The sequence below is a fragment of the Notolepis coatsorum genome, assembly GCF_963971535.1.
Source record: "Notolepis coatsorum genome assembly, chromosome: 12".
Classification (NCBI taxonomy): Eukaryota; Metazoa; Chordata; class Actinopteri; order Aulopiformes; family Paralepididae; genus Notolepis; species Notolepis coatsorum.
Genome location: NC_140176.1, coordinates 6759459 through 6786891, shown reverse-complemented (window position 1 = coordinate 6786891; position 27433 = coordinate 6759459). Strand labels below are relative to the sequence as shown.

The 27433-nt window shown below is 45.5% G+C and overlaps 1 protein-coding gene across 1 annotated transcript; it reads right to left on the bottom strand.

The window, feature by feature from the left end:
- Positions 1–10154: 10154 nt before the first annotated feature.
- Positions 10155–26714, bottom strand: eef1e1 (eukaryotic translation elongation factor 1 epsilon 1). The gene is made up of 4 exons (XM_084326680.1): positions 26627–26714; positions 23831–24034; positions 14241–14336; positions 10155–10668 (listed from the first exon to the last, which is right to left on the bottom strand). The coding sequence occupies exons 1-4, from the start codon at positions 26711–26713 to the stop codon at positions 10528–10530; spliced, it is 528 nt and encodes a 175-aa protein (XP_084182806.1). The 5' UTR covers position 26714; the 3' UTR covers positions 10155–10527.
- Positions 26715–27433: the final 719 nt, after the last annotated feature.

Genomic DNA, 27433 nt, shown 5'->3' with positions numbered 1-27433 from the left:
AACCTGAGGGAAGCTAAATAAAAGGTTCAACCTCAGGAGGCCCAACCTGAGGGAAGCTAAATAAAAGGTTCAACCTCAGGAGGCCCAACCTGAGGGAAGCTAAATAAAAGGTTCAACCGGGGGAGGCCCAACCTGAGGGAAGTTAAATAAAAGGTTCAACCGGGGGAGGCCCAACCTGAGGGAAGCTAAATAAAAGGTTCAACCGGGGGAGGCCCAACCTGAGGGAAGCTAAATAAAAGGTTCAACCACAGGAGGCCCAACCTGAGGGAAGCTAAATAAAAGGTTCAACCTCAGGAGGCCCAACCTGAGGGAAGCTAAATAAAAGGTTCAACCGGGGGAGGCCCAACCTGAGGGAAGCTAAATAAAAGGTTCAACCACAGGAGGCCCAACCTGAGGGAAGCTAAATAAAAGGTTCAACCTCAGGAGGCCCAACCTGAGGGAAGCTAAATAAAAGGTTCAACCGGAGGAGGCCCAACCTGAGGGAAGCTAAATAAAAGGTTCAACTGGGGGAGGCCCAACCTGAGGGAAGCTAAATAAAAGGTTCACCCGGAGGAGGCCCAACCTGAGGGAAGCTAAATAAAAGGTTCAACAGCAGGAGGCCCAACCTGAGGGAAGCTAAATAAAAGGTTCAACCGGGGGAGGCCCAACCTGAGGGAAGCTAAATAAAAGGTTCAACCGGGGGAGGCCCAACCTGAGGGAAGCTAAATAAAAGGTTCAACCGGAGGAGGCCCAACCTGAGGGAAGCTAAATAAAAGGTTCAACCGGGGGAGGCCCAACCTGAGGGAAGTTAAATAAAAGGTTCAACTGGGGGAGGCCCAACCTGAGGGAAGCTAAATAAAAGGTTCACCCGGAGGAGGCCCAACCTGAGGGAAGCTAAATAAAAGGTTCAACCGGAGGAGGCCCAACCTGAGGGAAGTTAAATAAAAGGTTCAACCGGGGGAGGCCCAACCTGAGGGAAGCTAAATAAAAGGTTCACCCGGAGGAGGCCCAACCTGAGGGAAGCTAAATAAAAGGTTCAACCGGAGGAGGCCCAACCTGAGGGAAGCTAAATAAAAGGTTCACCCGGAGGAGGCCCAACCTGAGGGAAGCTAAATAATAGGTTCAACCGGAGGAGGCCCAACCTGAGGGAAGCTAAATAAAAGGTTCAACCGGGGGAGGCCCAACCTGAGGGAAGCTAAATAAAAGGTTCAAGTGCAGGAGGCCCAACCTGAGGGAAGCTAAATAAAAGGTTCAACCGGGGGAGGCCCAACCTGAGGGAAGTTAAATAAAAGGTTCAACCGCAGGAGGCCCAACCTGAGGGAAGCTAAATAAAAGGTTCAACCGGGGAAGGCCCAACCTGAGGGAAGCTAAATAAAAGGTTCAACCGGAGGAGGCCCAACCTGAGGGAAGCTAAATAAAAGGTAGAGTACCGACGCTGCAGCGCTCTCTGGGAATAAAACAAGTTGGCGAGTACGGTGGAAAATCGGGGAAGTGCCCTTTTTTTTTTTTTTTCACTTTTCACCAGAGCTAAGCTCGTTCCCAGTTTTCTCTCCTCCGTGAGATAAAGCCCGGTAAAGAACTACGGCCGAAAGTGTCTATGGGGTAGAATTTTCCGGTGTATGTACAGTGTATGTACTTCCCCTGGAAGCTGCCTGCGAACGGACCAAACTTTTCCCGAATCCTGTCGGCAAACAAGCTAGAATGTCCCGGTCATTTACTGTAGTAAATTCTTCAGGCAAAGCCGTTGCAGTGGCTTCAACGAGGAAATATTGTGCACTTCACACGTTTCTATAATTGTTTTTGTCGAAACAGGAAAGCCTGTACTTCCTGTAGTTCCGTTTTCACACTTTAGGAGGCATATCTTTACCAGCCGACACGAGAGCCAACGCATGTTTCAGTGTACAACCCGAAAGGATCAATGTGTTGCAAAGAAGCTACCGTCATCATCATTCAACTGTTTACATGCTGCTCCACCAAACCTAAACAGTTACATGGAGATTGTAAATGTGAGCAACACTGTTCTTGTGGACTAATAAAATGCTTGGAAATGTGTCCAGAATTTTAAGTATAATGTATTCCAATGTCCTAATAATGTTCAGGTCTTAAACTGACTAATGTTCTAAATGTATAATCCATCAGAAGGTCTTATACATTAATGTTCTAAATTTTAAGTATAATGTATTCCAATGTCCTAATAATGTTCAGGTCTTATAAATTGACTAATGTTCTAAATGTATAATCCATCAGGTCTTATAAATGGACTAATGTTCTAAATGTATAATCCTTCAGAAGGTCTTATAATCAGACAAATATTCTAAATGTATAAGCCATCAGGTTTTATGAACAGACTAATGTATAATCCATCAGGTTTTATAAACTGACTAATGTAAAAATGTATAATTCTTCAGAAGGTCTTATAATCAGACAAATATTCTAAATGTATAAGCCATCAGGTTTTATAAACAGAAATGTATAATCCATCAGGTTTTATAAACTGACTAATGTAAAAATGTATAATTCTTCAGAAGGTCTTACAAATGGACTACATAATATGATGTGACATGTCTCTTCATGATGCAAATTACAACCCACCCTCAAGGCATTAAGAAATAGTGCGTTAACAGTGTGATAAACGTTATGATAAATCTACGTTGTGAAGAGCCTTAAGGCCTCTACATGCTACAGCAACTTCAACACAACATCAGCGCGATTTCAACGCGGTTGTTTTAGAGGGTCTTGTAGACTGTGTTGCGAGGACGTTGCGTACCTTTCACCCAAATCTAATCTAAACAACCGTTGTGTTGATATTGCGTAGCAGTGATTGGTTGGTAGTGAATGGGGGCGGGGCTGTCATAGAATAATATTGGTCCCGCAGCGAGGAATACCATCCGCCATTGTTGTAGCCAGCCAGCTAGCGTTGAACTTGATGCTATTCAATGCTCTATCATACCCAACTAACGTTAATGCCATTCAGAATTTATTAACATAGCTACAACAACACACAGTAACGTTAATATAATTACATGCATCATTGTTTACAATGAACGGACGGTGGGGCGGTTCGAAAGGACTGGACACGGACAAGTTGTTAAACAGCAATCAATTAATTTAATATAACAGGTAGTTCGAGCTGCATTTCCGTGCCAACAACCACAGCCACGGGGATATATCCGGCTTTGACGAGCTCTCTCTCCTCCTGCCGATTAAATTCAGCAGCTCTTCCTCGACCTCGAGTGCCTGTAGCTGCCAGCTAACGTTAAAACTAACCTAAAGTTACACAAGCAGAATACATCACAAATACTTCCGGTCGGGGGATTTCAAAATAAAAGAGCGACGTCTAAAAGCACCGGAAATACGTTTATTTTGTACATTATCTAACGTTAACACGAACCTAAACTAACTTTAGTTAAACTAACTTTGCGCGTCGATGTTGCAGAAGCATAAAGGCAGAGTGTCTGCAACACCGTTGCTTTGTCGATGTTGTGGTGCAGTTGCTTTGAAGTTGCTGTAGCATGCAGAGGCCTTTATAATCGACGTACACGTATCTTAAAGTACTTTATTTAGTCACGGATCAGAAAATGTGGCCATCTCTTTCTCAATCACTCATGTGTCCACAAAAACAGCTCCAATTCTTTACTGATCACACTTGTTTTTAATTCAAGCTTTCCTTACATACCGTATCTCTAGACTGAGTTACATAAGAGATCGTAGCTTAAAGGAACACGCCAACATTTTGGGAAATTAGCTTACCGCCTTCTCCAGAGAGAGACAAGAAGATAGATAGCCTTCTACCGAATGCACAGAGAGGAAACTTGGTATCCATCTTCTTGTCTCTCTCTGGAGAAGGCGGTAAGCTAATTTCCCAAAATGTTGGCGTGTTCCTTTAAGCTTGTGAATTGGCACATTCTTCTACACGGCTCAGTCTCGCAACACGCTGATCAAGTAAACACCTGACAAACTACATTTAACTGCTGTGTTATTATGATTCCTCTGTACCGATGTTCTTAACCAAGAGCTCCTTTTAACGATAAACCACACTAAGAAGAACCGTCTCATCTATAGTCACAAGGGCTGCTCAAATGACTCCGAGCTGTTCCATCTCTTTTACAACCTTCACACTTTCCTAAAAACACACGGCACGTTGTCCGCGAGGCACGGCTTTAATCGGTGGCTCTTGAATTATTTTCTTTTTTTGGCTGGTGGTTAAAAAAAAATCCCGTTGTATTTAATAAAGAGGTTCGAGTAAATAATACAAAACACAAGACAAGAGGTCATGAGACAAACACCAGTGAACACCCTTTACTGGCTCACAGGACCTTCCAACGTGACGTTAAATAACAGAACAAGCATCACAGCTTCCAGACGGGACACGAGGAGGGAACACAGTGAAGGACGCATCGATACGGAGACACACATTCTGAACACTACTAAAAACCAAGGGCCCGTCCCAATCCCACCCCCTACATCAGGGGTCTCAAACTCAATTTACCTGGGGGCCGCTGGAGGTAGAGTCTGGGTGAGGCTGGGCCGCATCAAATATTCCACACAAAAAGGGTTTAATTTTTTTTTTAATTTTTATGGAAATGTATGGTTGAAACATGCAAACGTTCAAACGCACACACACTAATAAGCATTGGAGGCTTTTAACCAGGGCCGGACTGGGGAAATCATTCAGGCCAGGAAATATAGTGCGAAATATAGCCCCAGTCAGGACACTTTTTAAGCGGGGGTCCCCCACCAGGAGATTTTGTGTTACAAAGACTTAATTTCCTGCATTCTGGTGCAGGAATCGTTTTATTTGTACCCTTTAAATGCCAGTGTTTGTGATGACATGACTGCAAAAAAAATAAATAATGAAAATGATCTGGGGGGCCGCAAAATATCATCCAGCGGGCCGCAACTGGCCCGCGGGCCGTGAGTTTGAGACCCCTGCCCTACATGAAGTGTAACAGATCCCATCCACGTTTGCTTAATAGCAGGACAGGGTCATTGTACAAAAAGTATTGACATACAGTATATAATAATGTTTGTTAAGAAACGTCATGATGCTTCTACCACGCCTCATAAATGCAGAAATAAAACAAATATCTGACATTGGCTCTTGGGATATGATTAGTGAAACTCTTACGACAGTGGCTCGGGGGAGGTAGAGAGCAGTCGTCTGGTTATCCGGAGGTTGCCGGTTTGATTCCCGCTCCTCCCGGGGGCAGCGCGTCGAAGTGTCCTTGAGAAAGACACTTGATCCCCAATCGCTCCCGGCGAGCAGGTCGGCACCTCGCATGGGCGTCGCCTCCGCCGTCGCCGGTGTGTGAACGTGTGAGAGAATGGGTCGAAATGTGAGGAACAAAATTGTAAAGCGCTTTGGATAAAAGCTGCTATATAAATGCAGCCATTTACCGTACTTACAATATCACATAGCCTGGTAGCTTGTATGCTTTCTACAACGCAGTTGGGGGCGATTTGCGATTCTGATTGGCCAGGTCATTTCTGGTCATGTGACATGTACGCCCAATCCTGGGACCGCAAGTGTCTACACCGGTTAAGCTTAGGCGCTCTTTCGAAGTTGGTTAAGGTTAGAGTTAGTCTTAGAGCAGTGGTTCCCAAACTGTGGTGCGCGCATATATCCTATATAGGGATGTCCGATTTTATCGGCCGACCGATATTATCGGCCGATATCGGCAGTAAAATGTGATATCGGAAAATATCGGTATCGGTAAAAAAAAAAAAAAAAACAATAACAATTTTTTTTTTTTTACATTTATTTAACCTTTATTTACCCAGGCAAGCAAGTAAGAACCAATTCTTATTTTATTTATTGTCAAAAGTATGCATGTTGGTTTAATTCAACAACAAGAGATATGTAATGCTAATTTTTACTTTTTAATGATCATATTTTGCACAGATAATGCTTACATTTAGAAAGCCTTTTGAATGCATCCAGTGAAATTATTAGTTACCTGAAATTATTCAGTTTCTTTGGGGGGAAACCCTGCATATATCGGTATCGGTTGATATCGGTATCGAAATTAAGAGTTGGACAATATCGGAATAGGTAAAAAAGCCAATATCGAGCATCCCTAATCCTATATGACGATCCCCTTCCGTCGTATTAAAAGTCGCTTTGTGTGTCACACCGCTTCGACGTCGCCATGTGAGCGGTCCGCTTCGACATCATCCCACAGACTCTCCTCCCCCTGATTGGTCAACAGGACCGAGGGCTAGAGACGTGGCAGAGGGCCTCTTTTCTGAGAAGTGGCACACACATCACCTTCACATGTTGTGTCACACAAAGGATTCCCAGCCTGTGGGCACTCGCTCGCTTCCCCTCTCTCTCTCTCTTTTCTTGGCCTCTCTCTCTCTCTGGTTCCCCTCCTCCTCTGCCCTCGTTCTCCCTCTCTCCGCCCGCCCGCCTGTGGGTAGGCAGGGGTTGAAGTGACACACAGCGTGGCTGACGGTCCCCCAGGGGCCCAGAGGACACCAGGACCTGCCTGCCTGCCTGCCCGGCTGGCTCTGTGTGTGGGCCAGCTGGTGGGTACGCTGCCCTCTCCCTCTCTCTCTCTGGCCTCCAGCATCAACAGTGGTGGTGGTGGGGGGGGGGGGGGGGGGGGGGAGCCCGATCACAGCCTCAGTCTGATCTCTGACTGCAGGCTTGACACACGTTGCTGCTGCTGCTGCCCACACCACCACTGGTAGAGATGGAAGGATGGGAGATGGAGAGAGAGAGAGAGGGGGGGGGGGGAGAATGGAGGGAAAGAGAAGAGAGAAAGGGGGAGAATGGAGGGAAAGAGAAGAGAGAATGGAGGGAAAGAGAAGAGAGGGGGGATAATGGAGGGAAAGAGAAGAGGGGGGATAATGGAGGGAAAGAGAAGAGAGCGAGGGGGGAGAATGGAGGGAAAGAGAAGAGAGAGAGAGCCCGGGGGGAGAATGGAGGGAAAGAGAGAAAAGAGAGCGAAAGAGAATGGAGAGAAAGAGAAGAGAGAGAGGGGGGAGATGGAGGGAAAGAGAAGAGAGAGAGCCCGGGGGGAGAATGGAGGGAAAGAGAGAAAAGAGAGCAAAAGAGAATGGAGGGAAAGAGAGAAAAGAGAGCGAACGAGAGAAATGGAGAAAGAGGCAGGTGGAGGAACACAGAGGCAGGAAGGGAGACGGGAGGGAGGGAGACGGGAGGGAGGGAGAGAGGGAGGGAGACGGGAGGGAGAACAGACTGACCAGCGAGCGTCTGTGGACGATCGCTACACCGTCAACAAAAAAAAACAATCTCTCTTAATCATCTTAATAATCGATCATGTATTGAGTCATTGCGGTCCAGTTAAAAGTATATCCTCTTTGAAAAACACAGGGTTAAATTACTTATGATATTGTTCTTGAGGTGTAGGTTTTATGAGGTTATGGTCTTTTTTGGACAGAAAACGCAGTTGTTGGGAGATCGCGGTTCTGAATAAACTAACTAGAGACGATGCATTGCAAAAGGCAGTTTAGTTAAGTTAGGATGTCTATTTTCTCCCATGTCTGCTTTTCTGCACTCAAAGTGTTACATCTTTCAAAATGTTCAGTTGCTATCGCTATCAGCGCTATCTTATTTTCTAAATGTTCAGTTGCTAGACTACTACTTGACCTGAACCCCAGAACCCACCTCACCCCTGCCCACTTTGACAACCTAGGATGGCTTAGAGTAGACGACAGAGTACAGCGACTTGCAATGGGCCTGGTCTTCAAGATACACTATACGACCGGGGTGCCCATGTACATGTCAAAATACTTCCCAAAGGTCAGTGAATACCACAACCACTACACCAGAGGAAGCTCAACAAATCATGTTAAACCCAGATTCGGCTCAAACAAGGGACTAAACACGTTTCGCAATTATGCCACAACAATGTGGAACGCCCTACCCAAACCGTAAATGCCCAAAACCCCCACCACCTCCTAATAGACAGTCTCCTCCCCACCGCATGTATATATTCCCTCCCCGCCGTATGTATATTTCCCTCCCACCCACCCCCTGCTAATGTACAGTCCCCTCCCCATCATATGTATATACTGTCAGGATCTAGGGGTAACAGTACTGTATATTTGAATACCGCTTATGTCACAAATGTATCAGTACTAAATACCTATATGTCCCTATGCCATAAATGTCATGTATGTTGTGTATGTCATAAATGTCTATATGAAATGAAAATGGGGGACCCTGATGGAAACAAGACAAACGTCTTTCTCAGGTCTGCATCCCCTTAACAATTGTGTGTATTGAGCCATACTGTATTGTACCCATTCTGCAATCTGTTAAATAAAGTTTTCATTCATTCATGCACTCCTGTGTTTCACTAGACACATGAGTGCATGCTTACCAACTGTCCGTCTGCAACACTACTATCACCAACATCTAAGTAGGGCTGCACGATTAATCGATTTTAAATCGAAATCGCGATTTGGAATGATGAAATTATCAAATAAAAAATATATAAAAAAAACGCAATTTCTTTTATTTTTTTAATTTATTTAACCAGGAAGTCCCATTGAGATGCAAGATCGGTTTGGGAGAGGAGGTAAGGGGTTTTAGATTGTGTGTTGTGAAGTTTAGACTTCAGAGAGGGAGAGTAAAGTACAGAAAAAAAGGTACTGTTTGGTACCGATTCCCAGGTAAAAAGAAACATTTTCAGGCTCGGTGTCCTGAAAAGACCCACCGCGTAGGCCAGATGCAAGCCGCATTTTACAATACACCTGTGGGGCTGCTTAAAAAATATATATTATAATCGCAAATGTAATCGCAATATCTGTCAGAAAAATTGCAATTAGATAATTTCCCAAAATCGTGCAGCCCTACATCTAAGAAGGGAGATCCCCCCCTTGAATTGGCCCTTCTAAGGTTTCTCTCCTCCACACTGCCTGTGGTGCATTTTTTCCTATTGCTAGGTTTTAGTGAGTTTTTCCTTACCTTCGCGTGGGGTATGTCTGGAGTGTTTAATTTGTTGGACCTTATGGTGTTCTTGTTTTGTTTCTTGACTTATTGTGATGTTTCTTCTTGACTTGTTTAAAGATGTGTCCGGCCCATGGGGACATTAACGTGTGTTGTCGGGCCTTACAAATAAATTTGATTTGATTAGATGGTTTCACACAGAGAACTCCACAAAAGCCCATTCAAACGTTTCTTTAATACTCTTCACGGCTCAGTTTAAGACAAAAAGAAGCAAGGTGCTCGACACGGGTACATGCCAACCTAAGGGACTTTCTAAAAACCTGGCATCTCATGCCACACCTTAACCCCAACTTCATTGGACCTCATACCTCACCTTAAAGGAACAAGCCAACATTTGGGGAAATTTGCTTACCGTCTTCTCCAGAGACAAGAAGATATAATACCAGTTTCCTCTCTGTGCGTTCAGTAGAAAGCTGCATGTTAGCCTAGCTTAGCACAATGAAATGGAAGCGGACAGTGACTGCTAGCCTTCGGGAGAGGCGTTAGTTGGACAATGCCTAGGCTACCCGTCCCTGTCCGCTTCCATTCATTGTGCTAAGCTAGGCTAACGTGCAGCCAGATAGCTTTCTACTGAACGCACGCAGAGAGGAAACTGGTATCTATCTTCTTGTCTCTCTCTGGAGAAGGCGGTAAGCTAATTTCGCCAAAATGTTGGCGTGTTCTTTTAAACCTAACCTTAACCTCATTGAACCTCACGCCCAACCGTAGCAGCCCAACTGACGTGATACATGAGATATCAAGTTTTTATTGAGTTCCCGCCAACCAACAGCTATTTATATAAATAGAGCTCCTCTTCGTAAGGCGAGCAGGGCTTACATAGACCCATCCCCCCACTGACTTACAGAAACCTGCTGTTCAAAAACAAAACAGCAACTTCAGCCGTTCAAACAAAACAACTAAATCAGACACGACGCCACCTTTCCACCGACTCACTCACAGCGGAGACACAAAGACACCAATGCACTGGCCCCAAAGCATTTCTCCCTTTGTGTACGGAAAAAGGACATCACACCATAGACATCTTCGGAGGGGAGGGTGTGACGATAGTAAAGGGGATAGACACGCCCCTTCCTTACCGCCTCACTTCCTGCCCACTACGAGGCGACCCCCCCCCCCCGTGGCAGGCATGGGCAACATCCTAGTTACCATACTTTTAGTCATAGTTAGAATACATTTCAAATATTTATATAAAAAAAAAAAAAAAAAAAAAAAAAAAAAGTTTGATTTCAACTTTAGTTGTAACATTACCAGGCTGTCAATGTAAACTGGAACGTATTCTGGGTCAATAAAAGCTTGAATACAAATGAACATATCAAGCACTCATCATATTTTAAACAGTTTTTGAGGATGTGAGGAGGACAACATAAAAAAAAAGACAAACAAGAAAAAACAAACAAAGAAAACCAAAAGAAACTTCCCAGAAATGAATGAAATTAAGGTCTAAACTAAACCCCATGACAATCTGACAAAACAAGCGGATATATCACAATGTCCCTGCATGTAAGAGTACATTTTGTTTTGCCTAAAGGTTGGACCCAGACAGGGACAGGGGGCGCGGGCCGGGTCGGGTCTCAGTAGATTCTGTTCCGGTGGACGGGCACCAGGGGCAGGTCCTGACTGAAGCCGGGGTGGTGCCCGAGGTAGTGCTGGACGTGGTCGAACCACCGAGTCACATTTACACACATCTCTTTCTCGTAGACTGTCAAGTCCACCTGGAGGAGAGGAGAGAGGAGAGGAGAAGAGAAGAGAGGGGAGAGGAGAAGAGGGGAGAGGAGAGGAGGGGAGAGGAGAGGGGAGAGGAGAAGAGGGGAGAGGAGAGGAGGGGAGAGGAGAGGGAGAGGAGAAGAGAGGAGAGGAGAGGAGAGAGGAGGGGAGAGGAGAGGGAGAGGGAGAGGAGAAGGGAGAGGGAGAGGGGAGGGAGAGGAGAGGAGAGGAGAGGAGAGAGGAGAGGAGAGGAGAGGGAGAGGAGAGGAGAGGAGAGGGAGAGGAGAGGAGGGGAGGGGAGGGGAGAGGAGAGGAGAGGAGAGGAGAGGAGAGGAGAGGAGAGGAGAGGAGAGGAGAGGAGAGGAGAGGAGAGGAGAGGAGAGGAGAGGAGAGGAGAGGAGAGGAGAGGAGAGGAGAGGAGAGGAGAAGAAGAGAAGAGAGGAGAGGAGGGGAGAGGAGAGGAGAGGAGAGGAGAGAATAGAGGAGAGGAGAGGAGAGGAGAGGAGAGGAGGAGAGGAAAGGAGGAGAGGAGAGAATAGAGGAGATAATGAGGAAAGAATGAGAGGAGAGGAAAGAAGGAGGAGTGGAGAGGAGAGAAGAGAAGAGAATGAGAGGAAAGAAGGAGGAGAGGAAATAATGAGGAGAGAAGAGAGGAGAGGAGAGAAGAAGAGAGAATGAGAGGAAAGAAGGAGGAGAGGAGAGGAGAGAAGATGAGGAGAGGTGGAGAGGAGAGACGGAGAAGAGATGGGAGGGAAGGAGGGGGGTGGAGAGGGGGAGAAGAAGAAGAGACTGTTCATCTTTACAGTTCTCTACACATTGTAGTCCAGTAGTGACCGTAGAGAGTAGTTCTCTACACATTGTAGTCCAGTAGTGACCGTAGAGAGTAGTTCTCTACACATTGTAGTCCAGTAGTGACCGTAGAGAGTAGTTCTCTACACATTGTAGTCCAGTAGTGACCGTAGAGAGTAGTTCTCTACACATTGTAGTCCAGTAGTGACCGTAGAGAGTAGTTCTCTACACATTGTAGTCCAGTAGTGACCGTAGAGAGTAGTTCTCTACACATTGTAGTCCAGTAGTGACCGTAGAGAGTAGTTCTCTACACATTGTAGTCCAGTAGTGACCGTAGAGAGTAGTTCTCTACACATTGTAGTCCAGTAGTGACCGTAGAGAGTAGTTCTCTACACATTGTAGTCCAGTAGTGACCGTAGAGAGTAGTTCCAATTGGATCCAATATTTATGGCCTAAAACCATTTTCCGACAATTAGTTACACTCATAAAAAGAAAATATTTCTTGATTCAGAACAACTTGATCATGGATGAACAACACTTTCAACGCGAATGGTAGATTTGAATTTCAAGGACTTTTTAAAGCGACTTGTTTTTAAGCACTTCAAGGACCTTGTGCGAACCCCGTTATAAATGTGGGGGTTCTTGGCATGAAACCCGTTCCAATAGACCCTGTTGAGCCGTCCCGTCTGTTTCACGGTTACTTTATAGCTACTTTATGCCAATTTACACAATTTTCTAAACGATGATGTCTGGTGTGAGGCCCCTCCAGCGCCAGACTTGTTTAATGTAGTTTTCCATACAGTGGACCCCGTGAGGAGTGTCTGTGGCCTGGGGGGGCGGGGCTAGATGACCTCTTGTCCCCGGGGTTGGAACCACTCCGACAACAGAACCAACGTGACTCCTCCTCCCCTCTGCCCGCTGGCGGGTGGCAACATTCCAGCTCCACGACAACTGCGGTCATCTCCCAACATGTGATCCCTCCTTCTCTTCCTCTCTCTCTCCTTCACTCTCTCCATCCATCCATCCATCCTCCCTCCCTCCCCCCTCTTTCAATTCTTCCATCCCTCTTTCTTCCCCCCCCCCCCCTTTTCAAGCCTCATTTTTCTCCTGCACTCCCTCTATCCATCTTCCTCCATCCCTCCCTCTCTCTTTCTCCTCTACTCTCACTTTATCATCCCTCCCTCATTCTCCTCGATCCCTCCCTCCCTCCCTCCCTGCCTTCTAAAGTCGTATTCAGACTGTAAGGACCCCTCATGTCCAGGCTCCATGGCTCGAGGGGGTGAGTGTGTGTTTATTGACAGAGTTAAGTTGGTTCTGGGCGCCCCGTGGCCATATGACTGGTCCGATTGTGAGCGCTGTGCTGGAAGGAAATGCCTATTAAAGGCTCAATCAGCGATGTTAACGAACGCGTGGGCCCACCACCAAGGATAAGAAATATTAACGGGGACATGTTTTCTCGTCTCGTGTTGATTCTCGATAACGAGGATTAATACTAGACGGATAAATATGAGATTTTAGTTGTGCCATAATATTGGTGCGAATGGAAGACGATCCTGATTATAAGACTCTTTGAGGCGCACATTTACGCAGACAAACTCGCCTCAGACTGGAGTCGTTTTAATTCATTAAAGTTGTTTAATTGATTGACTTCTCTGTTTACATCTTGTTTTTATATTTGTTATGTGCTGTACTTTTCGACGTCATTGTAAATGAGAGCTTGCTCTCAATGATCTTTCGAGATTAAATAAAGAATGAATTATCGTTTCATTAACACATTCACGGCCATTGGGATCAATCTAATCTCACTCTATACGGCCAGCATTTCATAACAACCTTTCATTGTGCGTGAGGCTGTTTGTAGAGCTAAATCTATACTTTATATTATTGCTATCTGTCCATTCTCATTGTCAGTTGACACTATAAACCGTCCCTTCAAAATGCCTTAAATAAAAAAAATGTTCATCAATACGTTCCCATTTTATAGCCTCGTGAATATAAGCGTTATATGGGATTGGTCTGGTATATTTCCTGGAACGCGAGATATAAGGCGCTAAGCTACTAACGTTAAATCGAATGGCGTTTCGGCCCTACAGAAGCTAGAGCTAAAAATCTAAATGCATATTGTCGGTATCATGGTCCACCATGAATGCATGAAAGGGGGGGGGGGGGGGGGGCGGGGGATGTTGTTTCTGATTATTGATTACCAATAACGGCATTAGCCTCAGTAGCCACATTCGCTGATCGGCTGGTTGGATATGAGAGCAAGGCCCGATTGGGCTGTAATTTACGTGAAAAAGCTCTTACCGTGGGCCGGTTGGATCCCAAAAAGGATTTCCCGGTTATCGATCGCCATCTGGTAGATCGATATGTCCATTGGCTGATGATATATTCCTTTACTGCATACTGAATTCAGCGTCCCAAAACGTATCCCATGCTACATGCATAGCTTCAGGCTAACAGAAAAGTCCATTCAAGATAAAAAAAAAAAAAAAAAAAAAACACCGTTCTGCCACAGGGAACACTGCATTATTGAGACAGCGCCCCTACAAGGATCTGGCCGGTAATGCACCTTTCCGAATTCCAAGAGTAGGGTAAATCTGCAGTGCCAAAACAACCTTGCCACGGACATGTCCGTGGTTGACCCTCAAGCGTTGGATCCGAAACACGGACATATCCGCGGTTGGCCCCGAATGTGTTAATGGTCAGCGTGATAAATGTGATAAATATACCGTGAAACAGTACCTGGTTAGTAGACAGAAACTGACGGAAGGAAGGAAGGCTGGCGACTTACCATGAGAGGATGGACGCTGTAGTACATGAAGATATCGGCTAGTGTGAACTGATGTCCAGCAAAGTGGACCTTGTCTTGTAGGTAGAGATTTAGTTCCTGCATGAAGACAAGGAGGGACACAAGTTTCAAGTTTCTTTAATAGTTGTCATACAGAAGTACAGAATACTTTCATACAAAATGCTTCTTACTGTTACGCTCCAGAGACTGTGCTAGACAAGATAGTATCAAATAACATAGTATAGCATGTAATTTAGAAGAAGAAAATGAGGTCACAGTGTTCGGTATAGACATATGTACAATGTTCTGAGTTACCATATAATATACAATACTATGCAGTGTACTAATGTACAGTACTATATAGTGCAAAGCAGAAATGGGATGAGGTACAATTTAGGTACAATTTACAGTAAGGTGTACGAGTTGTAGTGCAATCCTTCATCAATAATATAAAGTGTGGGGAGTGGGTGCTACAGTGTGTCTGTTTAAAGTGAGTGTGTGCGTGTGGATGTGTGTGCTATGTGCGTTTGGTGGTTGTTGTTGTGTAGTGTTCATTGTTCGTTTAGCAGTCTGATGGCCTAAGGTTAATATGATGTCATATCCTGTTGACATAACCTCATCCATGTCATGACATACGCTCCATTTGTGTGTTAAAGGAACAAGCCAACATCGTGGGAAATGTGCTTCTCCAGAAAACAGTCTTCTCCAGAGTCAAGACAAGAAGATGAGCTACCAATTTCCTCTCTGTGCATTCAGTAGAATTCAGCTGAAAACTAGCCTAGCACAAATTAATGAAAGCGGACCACTAGCCTAGTTTTAAGACTCCAAGAGTGGCGTTTTTAGCCCAACAGCTAGGCAAGCTGATAACTGTAACTTACTCCATTTCTTGGCACTGGCAGCAAGCAGGAAATGGTCCAGACCTCGCTCATTTGCGTTTTTTTCTTCTTCTCATAGCCGCAGTTTGCGGAGACGCTCTCCGATTGGCCACTGGCGTTTCTGGTCATGTGACATGTGCGCCCAATCGTGTGACGCCCGTTTCTTTCACCGGTTAAGCTTAGGCACTCTTTCGAAGTTGGTTAAGGTTAGAGTTTGTCTTAGAGCAGGGCGATAGAACACCAGCCCTGATTCCAAACTCTAACCTTAACCAACTTCGAAAGAGTCGCCTAAGCTTAACCAGTGATAAACTAGGCGTTAGGTCGTTTGCAGGCTGTTCCGAGGCGGAAATGGGCAAAGACACAGCTCGTCACGCGATTGGGCGCACATGTCACATGACCAGAAACGTCAGTGGCCAATCAGAGAGCGTCTCCGCAAACTGCGGCTACGAAAAAAAATAACGCCGCTCATTCGCTTATTAACATCTCATGTATTCACTTTATTTAACATTTTACTCATTCACCCTATAAAAAGAAAAAACATGCCAATTAATAATAATGTCAGTGACAACACCTAGATGATAATTGGACTAGAAACCAACACTTATTAAGGTACTATAGATAATATCTAGATGTAGCACCAGCATGTCATTTATCCAAACCGGTGCCTTCCATGTGGGGAAATGGGAAGTAAGGGAGGGGACACATGCACGCAACATGTAAACAATAACATTCATTTTGGACCCGGAAACATTTTTTAAATGATAAATTCGTTAATCAATACTTTTTAACTCTTGCTAGCTTTTATATTCTTTTACAATGTAGCGCTTTGAGATTTGCTCCGCAACTATAAAGCGCCCTACAAATCAAATATATTATTATTATTATTATTATTATTAAAAGCTCTGTAGATGTATTCTTAAAAATGTTATCTAAAGTATAGCACCTTTAAGTGCATTTAAACACAAGATAAGACTGTTGTGACCGTTGTGATGCTAGATTTTCCCCAATTTCTTTTTTGCAGGAGTCAAGGAAGAAACAATACAATGAATAAATGCAGAGTATTGGACATTCAGGTCTGGAATAGAAGAATGTTTCCATTTAAGAAACACAACCGCTCTACTGTACGTCACGTAGTCACTGACTCTTGTGAACGCAGGCCTGATACGCGGTTAGTTATAATAACTTATTTATCCAAGACCGCATGGGGTACACTCGTGTCTCAATGCTAGAATGTATGTATGTCTGAGTGTGTGTGTATGCTATGTGTGTGTGTGTGTGTCTGAGTATGTGTATGTATGTCTGAGTGCGTGTGTGTGTGTGTGTATGCTATGTGTGTGTCTGAGTGTGTGTGTGTGTGTGTGTGTGTGTCTGAGTGTGTGTATGGTTTGTCTGAGTGTATGTGTGTGTGTGTCTGAGTGTGTGTGTGTGTGTGTGTGTGTGTCTGAGTGTGTGTATGGTTTGTCTGAGTGTATGTGTGTGTGTGTCTGAGTGCGTGTGTGTGTGTGTCTGAGTGTGTGTATGGCATGTCTGAGTGTATGTGTGTGTGTGTCTGAGTGTGTGTGTGTGTGTGTGTGTGTACCGTGTGTGTGTGTGTGTAGCGTGTTATGTGGAAGGGAATAACACGTATCCTGGGGGTGAAAGGCACGTCTCCCCATGACTGGCCACTAAGCACAGATGCCGTACAAAACGCCCTATTTGTTTCTCCCTTGAACCAAATGACTAGAGAATCTAATGAACCCGTCCTAAACTTGGGCAGTATGGTGTGTGTGTGTGTGTGTGTGTGTGTGTGTGTGTGTGTGTGTGTGTGTGTGTGTGTGTGTGTGTGTGTGTGTGTGTGTGTGTGTGTGTGTGTGTGTGTGTGCGTCTGTCTGTCTGTCTGTGTGTGTGTGAAGTCGCATGCGGAAGTGCTGGTCCCACGGGACCGGATCATCCTTAGCACTTGTACACTGTGCACAAAGAGCATACACGCTAAACACACACACACACACACAGTCACACACACACACACACAGTCACACACACACCATCTTGAGGGCAAATGGGAGTTATTGTGCGGTAAGAGTGTGTGATGCCAACCAAGGCATGAAGACAGCAGACTTCCTCTCCGCTTCCTCAATCAGATCCCTGCCTGCTCCTCGTCGCCTACAGCCATGGAGCGGAGGAGGCCCAGTTGGCCGGCTCCCCTGCCTCCCGCACCCAGCATCCCCCCCCCCCCCCCCCCACCCAGCCGTGGAGGCCCCCCTGACTCCCTCCGTCTAGCACACACCTGGACCCTCCATCTTCAGAATACACAATAATGACAAAAGAGATCGAGGCGGGAGCATAGTGTGTTAGTTGTAATTGTAGTTATAGCGTTCAGATGTCCATCACAGCGTAACGGCCATTTAAAAAAACAGTTAATGGAAACGGTTAATACATAACATACACTTATTTAGTGTGTGTTTTAAAAACAAGATGGACAAATACATGGGGCTAAAAAAAAGAGCTAGAATAGGGCTAAAATAGAGCTAAAAGTGGTGAAAAGAAAAAAGAAACAAGTCCAATCGTGTTGTTAAATAATTAAATTAGTTGGTTACAGTCCACAACCCAGCTCCTCCTCCAGTCCACAGCAGTTGGCCCGTCCTGGCCCTGCCTGGTTGTGGAGCCTGATTGCCACCGTCACAAAGGGGACTGCCTGAAGCACTTTGTGGTATGTCGGGTAGGGCTGCACGATTAATCGCTTTTTAAATCGAAATCGCGATTTTGAATGATGCAATTATGAAATAAAAAAGATATCGCAATTTTTATTTTTTTTATAATTTTTTAAAAAAAATTATTTAACCAGGAAGTCCCATTGAGAATGATACAAGATGGGTTTGGGAGAGAGAGGTAAGGGGTTTTAGATTGTGTGTTGTGAAGTTTAGACTTCAGAGAGGGAGAGTAAAGTACAGAAAAAAAGGTACCGTTTGGCACCGGTGTCGATTCCCAGGTAAAAAGAAACACTTTCAGGCTCGGTGTCCCGAACAGACCCACCGCGTACGTAGGCCAGATGCAAGGCGCATTTTACAATAAACCTCTGTGGGGCTGCTTAAAAAATATATATTATAATCGCAAATCTAATCGCAATCGCAATATCCGTCAGAAAAATCGCAATTAGATTATTTCCCAAAATCGTGCTGCCTTAATGTCGGGGGGGGGGGGGGGGGGGGGGGGGGGGCTAAACGTGGACCAGCTCATCATAGAGGGGGTGGCAGGGGTTCTCAAGGAGAGCGTACAGCTTCCTCCTCGTCCTCCCCTCTGCCACCACCTGCAGACGGTCCAGGTCCGCTCCCACCACAGAGCTTGCTTTTTGGACCAGTTTTTGTCTGTGTTGGTGTGTGTCGCCCCCCCAGCATACCACAGCGAAGAAGAGGGCACCAGTCTCCACAGACTGGTAGAACATCTTGAAAGACCCGAGCCCTCTCAGGAAGAACAGTCTGCTCTGTCCCTTCCTGTAGAGGGCCTCGGTGTTGTCCGGCCAGTCCAGCTTGTTGTTCATGAGAACACCCAGGAATTTATAGTTCTCCACCCTTTCCACCTCCAGCCCCTGGATGATGATGATGGGAGTTGGGGGCTTCCTCCCGCTCCGCCGATGGTCCACCACCATCTCCTTCGTCTTGTTGAGCTGTAGGTGGTTCTCATCGCTCCACTCTGAGGCTCTCCACCACAGCGCTGTGTCCGGGGGGGGGGGGGGGGGGGGGATGTAGACTAGAGGACAGTGGTCCACCACCACCAGCAGAACACGCAGGGAGAACGACAGCAGCCACCAGAGCTGGAGGGCTTCACACGCCACACATCGTCTTGTTAAGTGGCACCATTAGAATATTTAAGAGCCGCCTGTCCAAACACGGAAGACAAGACACGCTGTCGAGACGCCGTGTGACTCCTCGGCGGTGACGCCACGACATCGAGTCCGGCGCCGAGACGGACGGACGGACGCACTGACAGGACGGCGCCAGGAGGGATGATGATGTCCAGTGAGTGTCCAGCGCTCGGTCCGCCGGCCTGGTTGTTCCTTTCACACACTGACTGGCATCCGGCACGTTAGGGCTTTTAACTGTGTGTGTGTCTCGGTGTGTGTGTCTCGGTGTGTGTGTCTCTGTGTGTGTCTGTGTGGCCATCATGTCACTGAGGGACCACACATCAGCCCGCATTGCATCACCCTCGCTGGTGGGTGGAGGGAGGGATGGGATGGATGAAGGGATGGAGAAAGAGAGAGAGAGAGAGATGCTTGGGGGCTTATCTCTGAGGAAGAGCTGCTTACAGTTCATCCCAACGCAGAGCTGAATACCGTCCGTGTGCGACGGGACAGACACTGGATCTACAGTCGACTGCAAGACGTATGAAATACGTATGCAAAGATCTCAGCCGACATCGATAATAATACAAAAAAAACAAAGCAAGGCATTCGTTTTTGTTGCATTAACGTTACATATATATTACTATTGCTATCGATAAATCTAGGTGTTCTAAAATCTATTGCTATCGGTAAGACTAGAATAAGTTACATTAACTTAATGTTACTGTCTCGGAGAAGTCTCGTGTAGCGCAATGGTGGACTTTCCGGAAGTAAAAAAGCAAATGAGCTTCCGATTGGTGGTAAGAACCGACGTAATTGGCAGAATCGACTGTCAATCAATGGTCTACCTGACACGCAAACTCATAAACAATGTTTCTGCGATATGGCCAAAAATGATATCTGGATAACGATATCGATAACAATAACAAAATATATATATATTTTTTTAAACAACAGATGTATGTTTATTTTGCAGCAATTCTTTGTCGTTGCCGCCATCTTTAGTGTTACAGCCGCTCACACTCCAGTTCTCAGGCTGCAGCTGGTTTGAAAGCGAAAGTAAACCGGCTTCTCTGCTGGCTGTGGCTCCAGGGGAGTTGAACAGTTCTGGCTCTGCTCGTTTATTTTCTATCTTTTGGCGCTTTTTTGGTGGACAAACCACCGCACATGTGCACCGTGACTCGTGACTGGAGACTAGCTCTGCTAGCACACATAGCCTACTGTGTACAGACGGTTTCAAACTGTATTTTAAAGCCATTACTTTAAGTTGCAGGCAAGAAAGACAAGTCTGTCCACTGTCTCTGGTTTTAAAACTGCCCTGTTGCAGGTCAGAATTTTTTTTTTATAATAATTCGATATATCTTTTTTTCCCGATATCGATTATTAAAATATATCACGATAATTATCGTTATCGTTATATCGCCCAGCCCTAGTGTAAAGTATTTCAATAGGCAACCCTGAAAGGATAATTTTTCTAAGAGGAACACTAGCCAAAACATAGGCATGTAATGCATAAAAGGGGCATTTTTTTTTTTTTAATATAGCGTGTATCGGCAACAAACGGCAGTTGATAATCTATATATGCGTTTATGCCTATAACTCACGTTCTAGGAATTACTGCAGAAAACGATAAAAACATACTTATATTCTAGACGGTATTTTTGGAAGAATCTATGAATGAAAAAGTATAACCGCGTTCCTACATCCTGAACGATAGATAATCGATGTTGAATGGGCCATAGTAATGTCAATTTAGCAATACAATTTAAAAAGTTATAGCCCTGCAAAGTAGGTGAACATCTCCATAGGCTTAGACTGGTGGCAGTGATCATACATAGGGGTGGGACGATACATCGATCCAGATCGATATATCGATCTATTATCAATAATCAAATAGGATCGATGCAACGTAAAAAGATCGATTCATATTGCGATACTTATTTTGAAAATCCCCTCGTGAGCATTTCCGCCCGGCCGGAACAACAAGCTCAGCGCAGCTCCGTGTGTAGACGTTAGATAGTATTGCTTCAGAGTCCGCCTATTTTGCCCGAAATAAGTGCCTGTTGTTTTTTCCCCACAAGGGGTTAAATGCATCTAACATGCTTTCCATCCTCTCCATTCCTTTATGCCCAATATGTCGCGTTAAATACCGAAATGAACGTTGCGTTAGCGTGAGCTAACTATGCTAAGCACTGCAGCTAACCATGAGAGGAGAGGAGAGAGGAGAGGGGACTTGGGAAAGAGCAAGGGTGGGGGCACTGGGCAGTCTACCTTTCTGTGGGGGACTGGGTTGCGTGAGGGGCATTCTGTGTGTGTGTGTGTGTGTGTGTGTGTGTGTGTGTGTGTGTGTGTGTGTGTGTGTGTGTGTTACTGAGGATGGACAGATAATGTTGATATTTAAACATGAATACATAATATATGTATTCATGATCATCATGCAACATAAAACAATTGTAGGAAGTTTGGGAGAGGAAAGGGTTTTAGCTTGCGTGTTGTGAGTTCCAAAACATTTTACTTAAAGTTTAAAGCTCAATATATAAAAAGTTAACAGGAGGTCTATTTGTATTAAAAACAATAGATTGTTTTTCATTTAAATGTCTGGAAGAGCTCAAAAATAAAAACATCAATTGATATTTCCGTAGCCTTTTTTTAGTTGATCTAAATGTGACTGATTGTGTTAAATGGGCACATAATATCGCCTCATATCGATCGCAGGCACCTGAATCGAATCGTATCGTATCGTATCGTGGCAGACTTTGTGATATCGGCAAATATCGTATCGTTGTCCAAAGAATCGATATCGTATCGTATCGTGATGAAACTGGTGATTCCCACCCCTAAGCATACATTGATGGATAGAAGCGTGGCAGTCAATGTGTTAATAATAGTTCAAATGTCTGTGTCCCCTTCCCGTTTGCACACGCAGATACACGCACACACACACACACGCACACAGTGGGCCAGTGACTTTGGCGGTATGTGCTATTGCACAGATGTGTGTCCCGTTCCCGTTTGCACATGCATGCATGCACAGTACAAATATACATTTATTTTTGAAAAAAAAAGAAACTCTTGTTACTTGAAATATTTTCACTGTGCTCCTAAATATTTTTGCGTGCTCCTAAATTTCTTTGTGGGCTCCTACATTTTTTCATTTAGGAGCACCTGTGTGCTCCTTGGGAAAAAGGTTAGCGTATAGAGCCCTGGTGTCAAATTCAATCTCCAAAACGTTAAGACACATCAGGAGTAATTTCCCAGAGAAGGCAGCCCCCGAATGCATCTCCACTCCATGATATTCTCTCACATTAACTATCGTCTGTCAAGCTGGTCTTTCACTTTGGCAACTACCCTCCAACCCATCGAATCACTGTATAAAAAGTGTTTTTATGATGTGTGGCATGTCTTCCACCGAGGACCACCTTGGAGTGTTTTAATTCAAGCTTTTAGGTGATATCCTCAGGAATACAAATTGGTCATGATGATAATATTGTGTTTTATGATGTTTGTAATTTTTCCAAATAAAAATCGAATCATGTCTTCAAAGAGAAATACTTGATATGTGCCTTGCTCAGAGGAACACGCACTCTATTGAGCTACACAGAACCCCTAACCCGGCCAGTGCTAGTGCCTTGCTCAGAGGAACAAGCACTCTACCCTCTGAGCTACACAGGACCCCTAACCCGGCCAGTGCTAGTGCCTTGCTCAGAGGAACAAGCACTCTACCCTCTGAGCTACACAGGACCCCTAACCCGGCCAGTGCTAGTGCCTTGCTCAGAGGAACAAGCACTCTACCCTCTGAGCTACACAGGACCCCTAACCCTGGCAGTGGTAGTGCCTTGCTCAGAGGAACAAGCACTCTACCCTCTGAGCTACACAATATCTAGTGCTGCCTTGGGCCAGTGTTTCATCATCATCATCATCATCATCATCATCATCATCATCATCATCATCATCATCATCACCACCTACCTTCAGGACGGTCTTGGGAGACCCGTCCAGCCTGGTGACCCTGTACTACTCATCATCATCATCATCATCATCATCATCAGATGATCAAACAACCAAATCTGCCTTAAAATCCGACACACAAGACTGGTGACGATTAGGGATGGGTACCTTTCACATTTGAACCGATACCGGTACCGGTACCTGTGAATCGATACCGGTACCCAACGGTACCTTTTTTCGGTACTTTAGTCTCAAGAAATTTTATTTACCTACCTCAGTCGTAAAAAAAAAATCCAAACTTCAAATAACTACAATTTCGACAGTTTTCGGCTTGTCATTGCTCCGACTGCTTTGTTGTTGAATCAAGTCAAATCCTAGGTAAGCATATATTGTGCGTGTGAACGTTGACATGAAAAGAAAAAAGTAAAAAAAAATAATAATAATAATAATAATAAAAAAAAAAAAAAAAAATTACGGTTTCTCACTTGATTCGATACTCTGTAGTACCGACGTGTTTCGGTTCGGTGCCTCAAAAGTACCGAATTCGGTACCCATCCCTAGTGACGATGGGAAACCGGGCTTTCGCAGTCGCAGCACCGACACTCTGGAACAAGCTCAATTTAAAAATCTGCAAGCACCCTACGGACCTTTAAGGCCATGATGCTCAAAACCCACCGTTTCGCCATAAACAACCCATGAGCTAGTTTTTGTATCGTAGTACGACTGCTGGTGTAATATGACCGGTGTATTATGTCTGTTGTCCGTTCTCTATCTGCTTGGTTGGCCTGCATCATGTGACCTCGTTCCCAGTTTATGTATTTTTTTCTGTTTTCTTATTGTTGTTCCCGTCTTTCTTTCTCTCCCGGGCCGCGCCCCCCCCTCGGGCCGATGTAACCATCGGTTGGAGGAGGGGCGCAATATAAATAAATGTATCATATCATAATCATATCTACCTTCAGGGCGATCTTGACCTCCTCCCTGGAACACCCGTCCAGCCGGGCGACCCGGTACTCCAGCCACTGCTTGACCACGGCTCTGAGTTCGGCCGTCCCGCCCAGCAGCTCGGCGCGGCCCGCCTTGTTCACCAGGTGCCGCGCGATGGTGATCTGCCCCACCAGGGGGGCGTCGGTGTTACGCTCGGCATGTAGCACCACTACCTGGGGGAGGGGATTAGAGCATGCATTAGGGCTGTCACTTTAACAAAAAATCTAATTCGTTGCAGAATTCGAATTTCAGTGTAAAATTAAAAAATATTTAAATAAAATAAACCTAAAAAAAAGCTCTAAGCTATTTTCAAAGGTTTGGCAACTTTTTTTTAATTTTTTTACCATGGTATGTTGTTTGGTATCGTTCTTTTCAACACAGTCTCACTTATATGACCTGACAAGTCATAAGTCATTCAAGTTCGATTCTCGTGTTTTTATGTACATTTTAAAATTAAATTCTAAATTCAAAAATAATGCGACAGCCCTATAGCGTGCATTGGGATGGAATGTGGAAGCCCTGGCCGCGACCACAAGTTATCCGGCCGCAAGCTAGCCTAGCTTAGCACTTTTCCCATAATGTTGGCATGTTCCTTTAACACTAGCAGCAACCATAGACACTGCCTCGTCTCCATTAGCTATGTTCAGCCTGGCTGTGGATAGCCATGGTCTAGCATGGTATGGTATGGTTGGGTTTGTGTCTCCATTAGCTATGTTCAGCCTGGCTGGGGATAGCCATGGTCTAGCATGGTATGGTATGGTTGGGTTTGTGTCTCCATTAGCTATGTTCAGCCTGGCTGGGGATAGCCATGGTCTAGCATGGTATGGTATGGGTTGGGTTTGTGTCTCCATTGCATTTCTTGTAAAAACACTTGGTCTGGCCAGGTCGTGGAAGGTGGCTGTCTCAGCAGGGGTTTGGCCAGGTTCTAAAACCCTGACTAGTGGAGACCAGACAGGCCACAGCATGGCTAAACCCTGGCTAGTGGAGACCAGACAGGCCACAGCACGGCTAAACCCTGGCTAGTGGAGACCAGACAGGCCACAGCACGGCTAAACCCTGGCTAGTGGAGACAAGGCCACAGCACAGCTAAACCCTGGCTAGTGGAGACCAGACAGGCCACAGCACGGCTAAACCCTGGCTAGTGGAGACAAGGCCACAGCACGGCTAAACACTGTCTAGTGGAGACGAGGCCACAGCAAAGCTAAACCCTGGCTAGTGGAGACGAGGCCACAGCTAAACCCTGGCTAGTGGAGACAAGGCCACAGCACGGCTAAACCCTGGCTAGTGGAGACAAGGCCACAGCACGGCTAAACCCTGGCTAGTGGAGACGAGGCCACAGCACGGCTAAACCCTGGCTAGTGGAGACGAGGCCACAGCACGGCTAAACCCTGGCTAGTGGAGACGAGGCCACAGCACGGCTAAACCCTGGCTAGTGGAGACGAGGCCACAGCACGGCTAAACCCTGGCTAGTGGAGACGAGGCCACAGCACGGCTAAACCCTGGCTAGTGGAGACAAGGCCACAGCACGGCTAAACCCTGACTAGTGGAGACAAGGCCACAGCACGGCTAAACCCTGGCTAGTGGAGACGAGGCCACAGCAAAGCTAAACCCTGACTAGTGGAGACAAGGTCACAGCACGGCTAAACCCTGACTAGTGGAGACAAGGTCACAGCACGGCTAAACCCTGGCTAGTGGAGACAAGGCCACAGCACGGCTAAACCCTGGCTAGTGGAGACAAGGCCACAGCTAAACCCTGGTTAGTGGAGACGAGGCACGACATGAGTGAGAAATGATGCAGCTCTTTGGAGCTGTATATTATTAGTATCCATCCAAATGCACAAATAGTTACATTTTTGCTGGGAAACCTCATTCCTAAAGTCTAATAATATACCATTGTGTACCATAAAACAGGCCAAATGATAAACGGGGACTAGATGATCAACATGGCACTCTTGTGCAATCATAAACCAAATATTGTCCTCGACAGTTCACTATAGTGTGCATGCAGTGAATGACAGTCCACTATAGTGTGCATACAGTGAATGACAGTTCACTATAGTGTGCATGCAGTGAATGACAGTTCACTATAGTGTGCATGCAGTGAATGACAGTTCACTATAGTACTGTGCATGCAGTGAATGACAGTCCACTATAGTGTGCATACAGTGAATGACAGTCCACTATAGTGTGCATGCAGTGAATGACAGTTCACTATAGTGTGCATACAGTGAATGACAGTCCACTATAGTGTGCATGCAGTGAATGACAGTTCACTATAGTGTGCATGCAGTGAATGACAGTTCACTATAGTGTGCATGCAGGGGGAGACATGCAGTGAATGACAGTTCATTTATTTCTGCAGCTCTCTGCTTCTGTTGGATTACAGACATGCGCAGACTAACCAGCAGCACACATGACGACATCATCATGACAGTACTTCAGTCATGCTGCTTGCTGACTTGTGGAAATAGGATAGCTGGCGTCGAATGCCTTCATACAGTAGTACAACATGCAAGCAACAAGCACGCTTCAATAACGTCATGTAAAACTGTCCCTGTAAATGTAAAAGACATCATGCCTCCTCCTCAACTAGTCTGAACACTGCAACATGCAGCAGCAACGGTACTGACTCGACCAGCACTAGCAGACTACTACATCATGTGCTGTTAGTGTTTACCACAGCTCGCTAACTGCATTTGAAAACAAACCGCGGACCGGAGACATAGGCCAACGTAGTGACGAACTATTAATTTCCACCAATTCACCTTGTTATCCCCCTGGGTACTGTATTTATTAGGCTTGTTCAGCCCCAAATACTTCTCCAGCGATGCGAGTTCCCTCAGCGCCGCCATGTTTGGATCTGTCATCAGCAGCGTAAGGGGCGGTGGGCCGGGAGCGTGCCTTATGATTGGTTGGAAACACTCTTACTCCCGCCCACCGGAGTCGATTGACTCTCACGTTTAGCCAATGAGATTACAGCAAGCTTGGTTTCTTGATTCTGTCGTTAGATTGCATCAGTGAATAAAATATTTTTTTTTACCAATGAAGAAAGTATGATTCAGCGTTTAGGGATTATGATGACGATTGGGAGTCGCTCTTAAATTATTCATTCACTTGATTGGTTACAGTGGTGGTTGCCAAAGTGGGGTCTGGTGACCGCTCAGGGGTACCTTGAGGTATCAGAAGGGTCTCCAGCTACAAGAAAGGTAGTTTTAATTAGTAAGCTCCACTCAATTATGAATAAATAAATAAATGTCATGATGTCATGTGTATGTGCTGTATGTCATAAATGTCACTATGAATTGAAAATGGGGGACCCTGATGTAAACAAGACGAAAGTCTTTCTCTGGTCTGCATCCCCTTAACAATTGTGTGTATTGAGCCGTACTGTATTGTACCCATTCTGCAATCTGTTAAATAAAGTTGTCATGCGGTCGGGTGGCGTAGCGGAGATTGCGCTCGTCACCAATGCAAGAGGCTGCGGTCTCGACTCCCGGAGTCAGCATTGCCCTGCGGCTTGGGCCGGTCGTCATACTAACTCGTTTGGCTGAGTTAGGGGGAGGGCAAGTCGA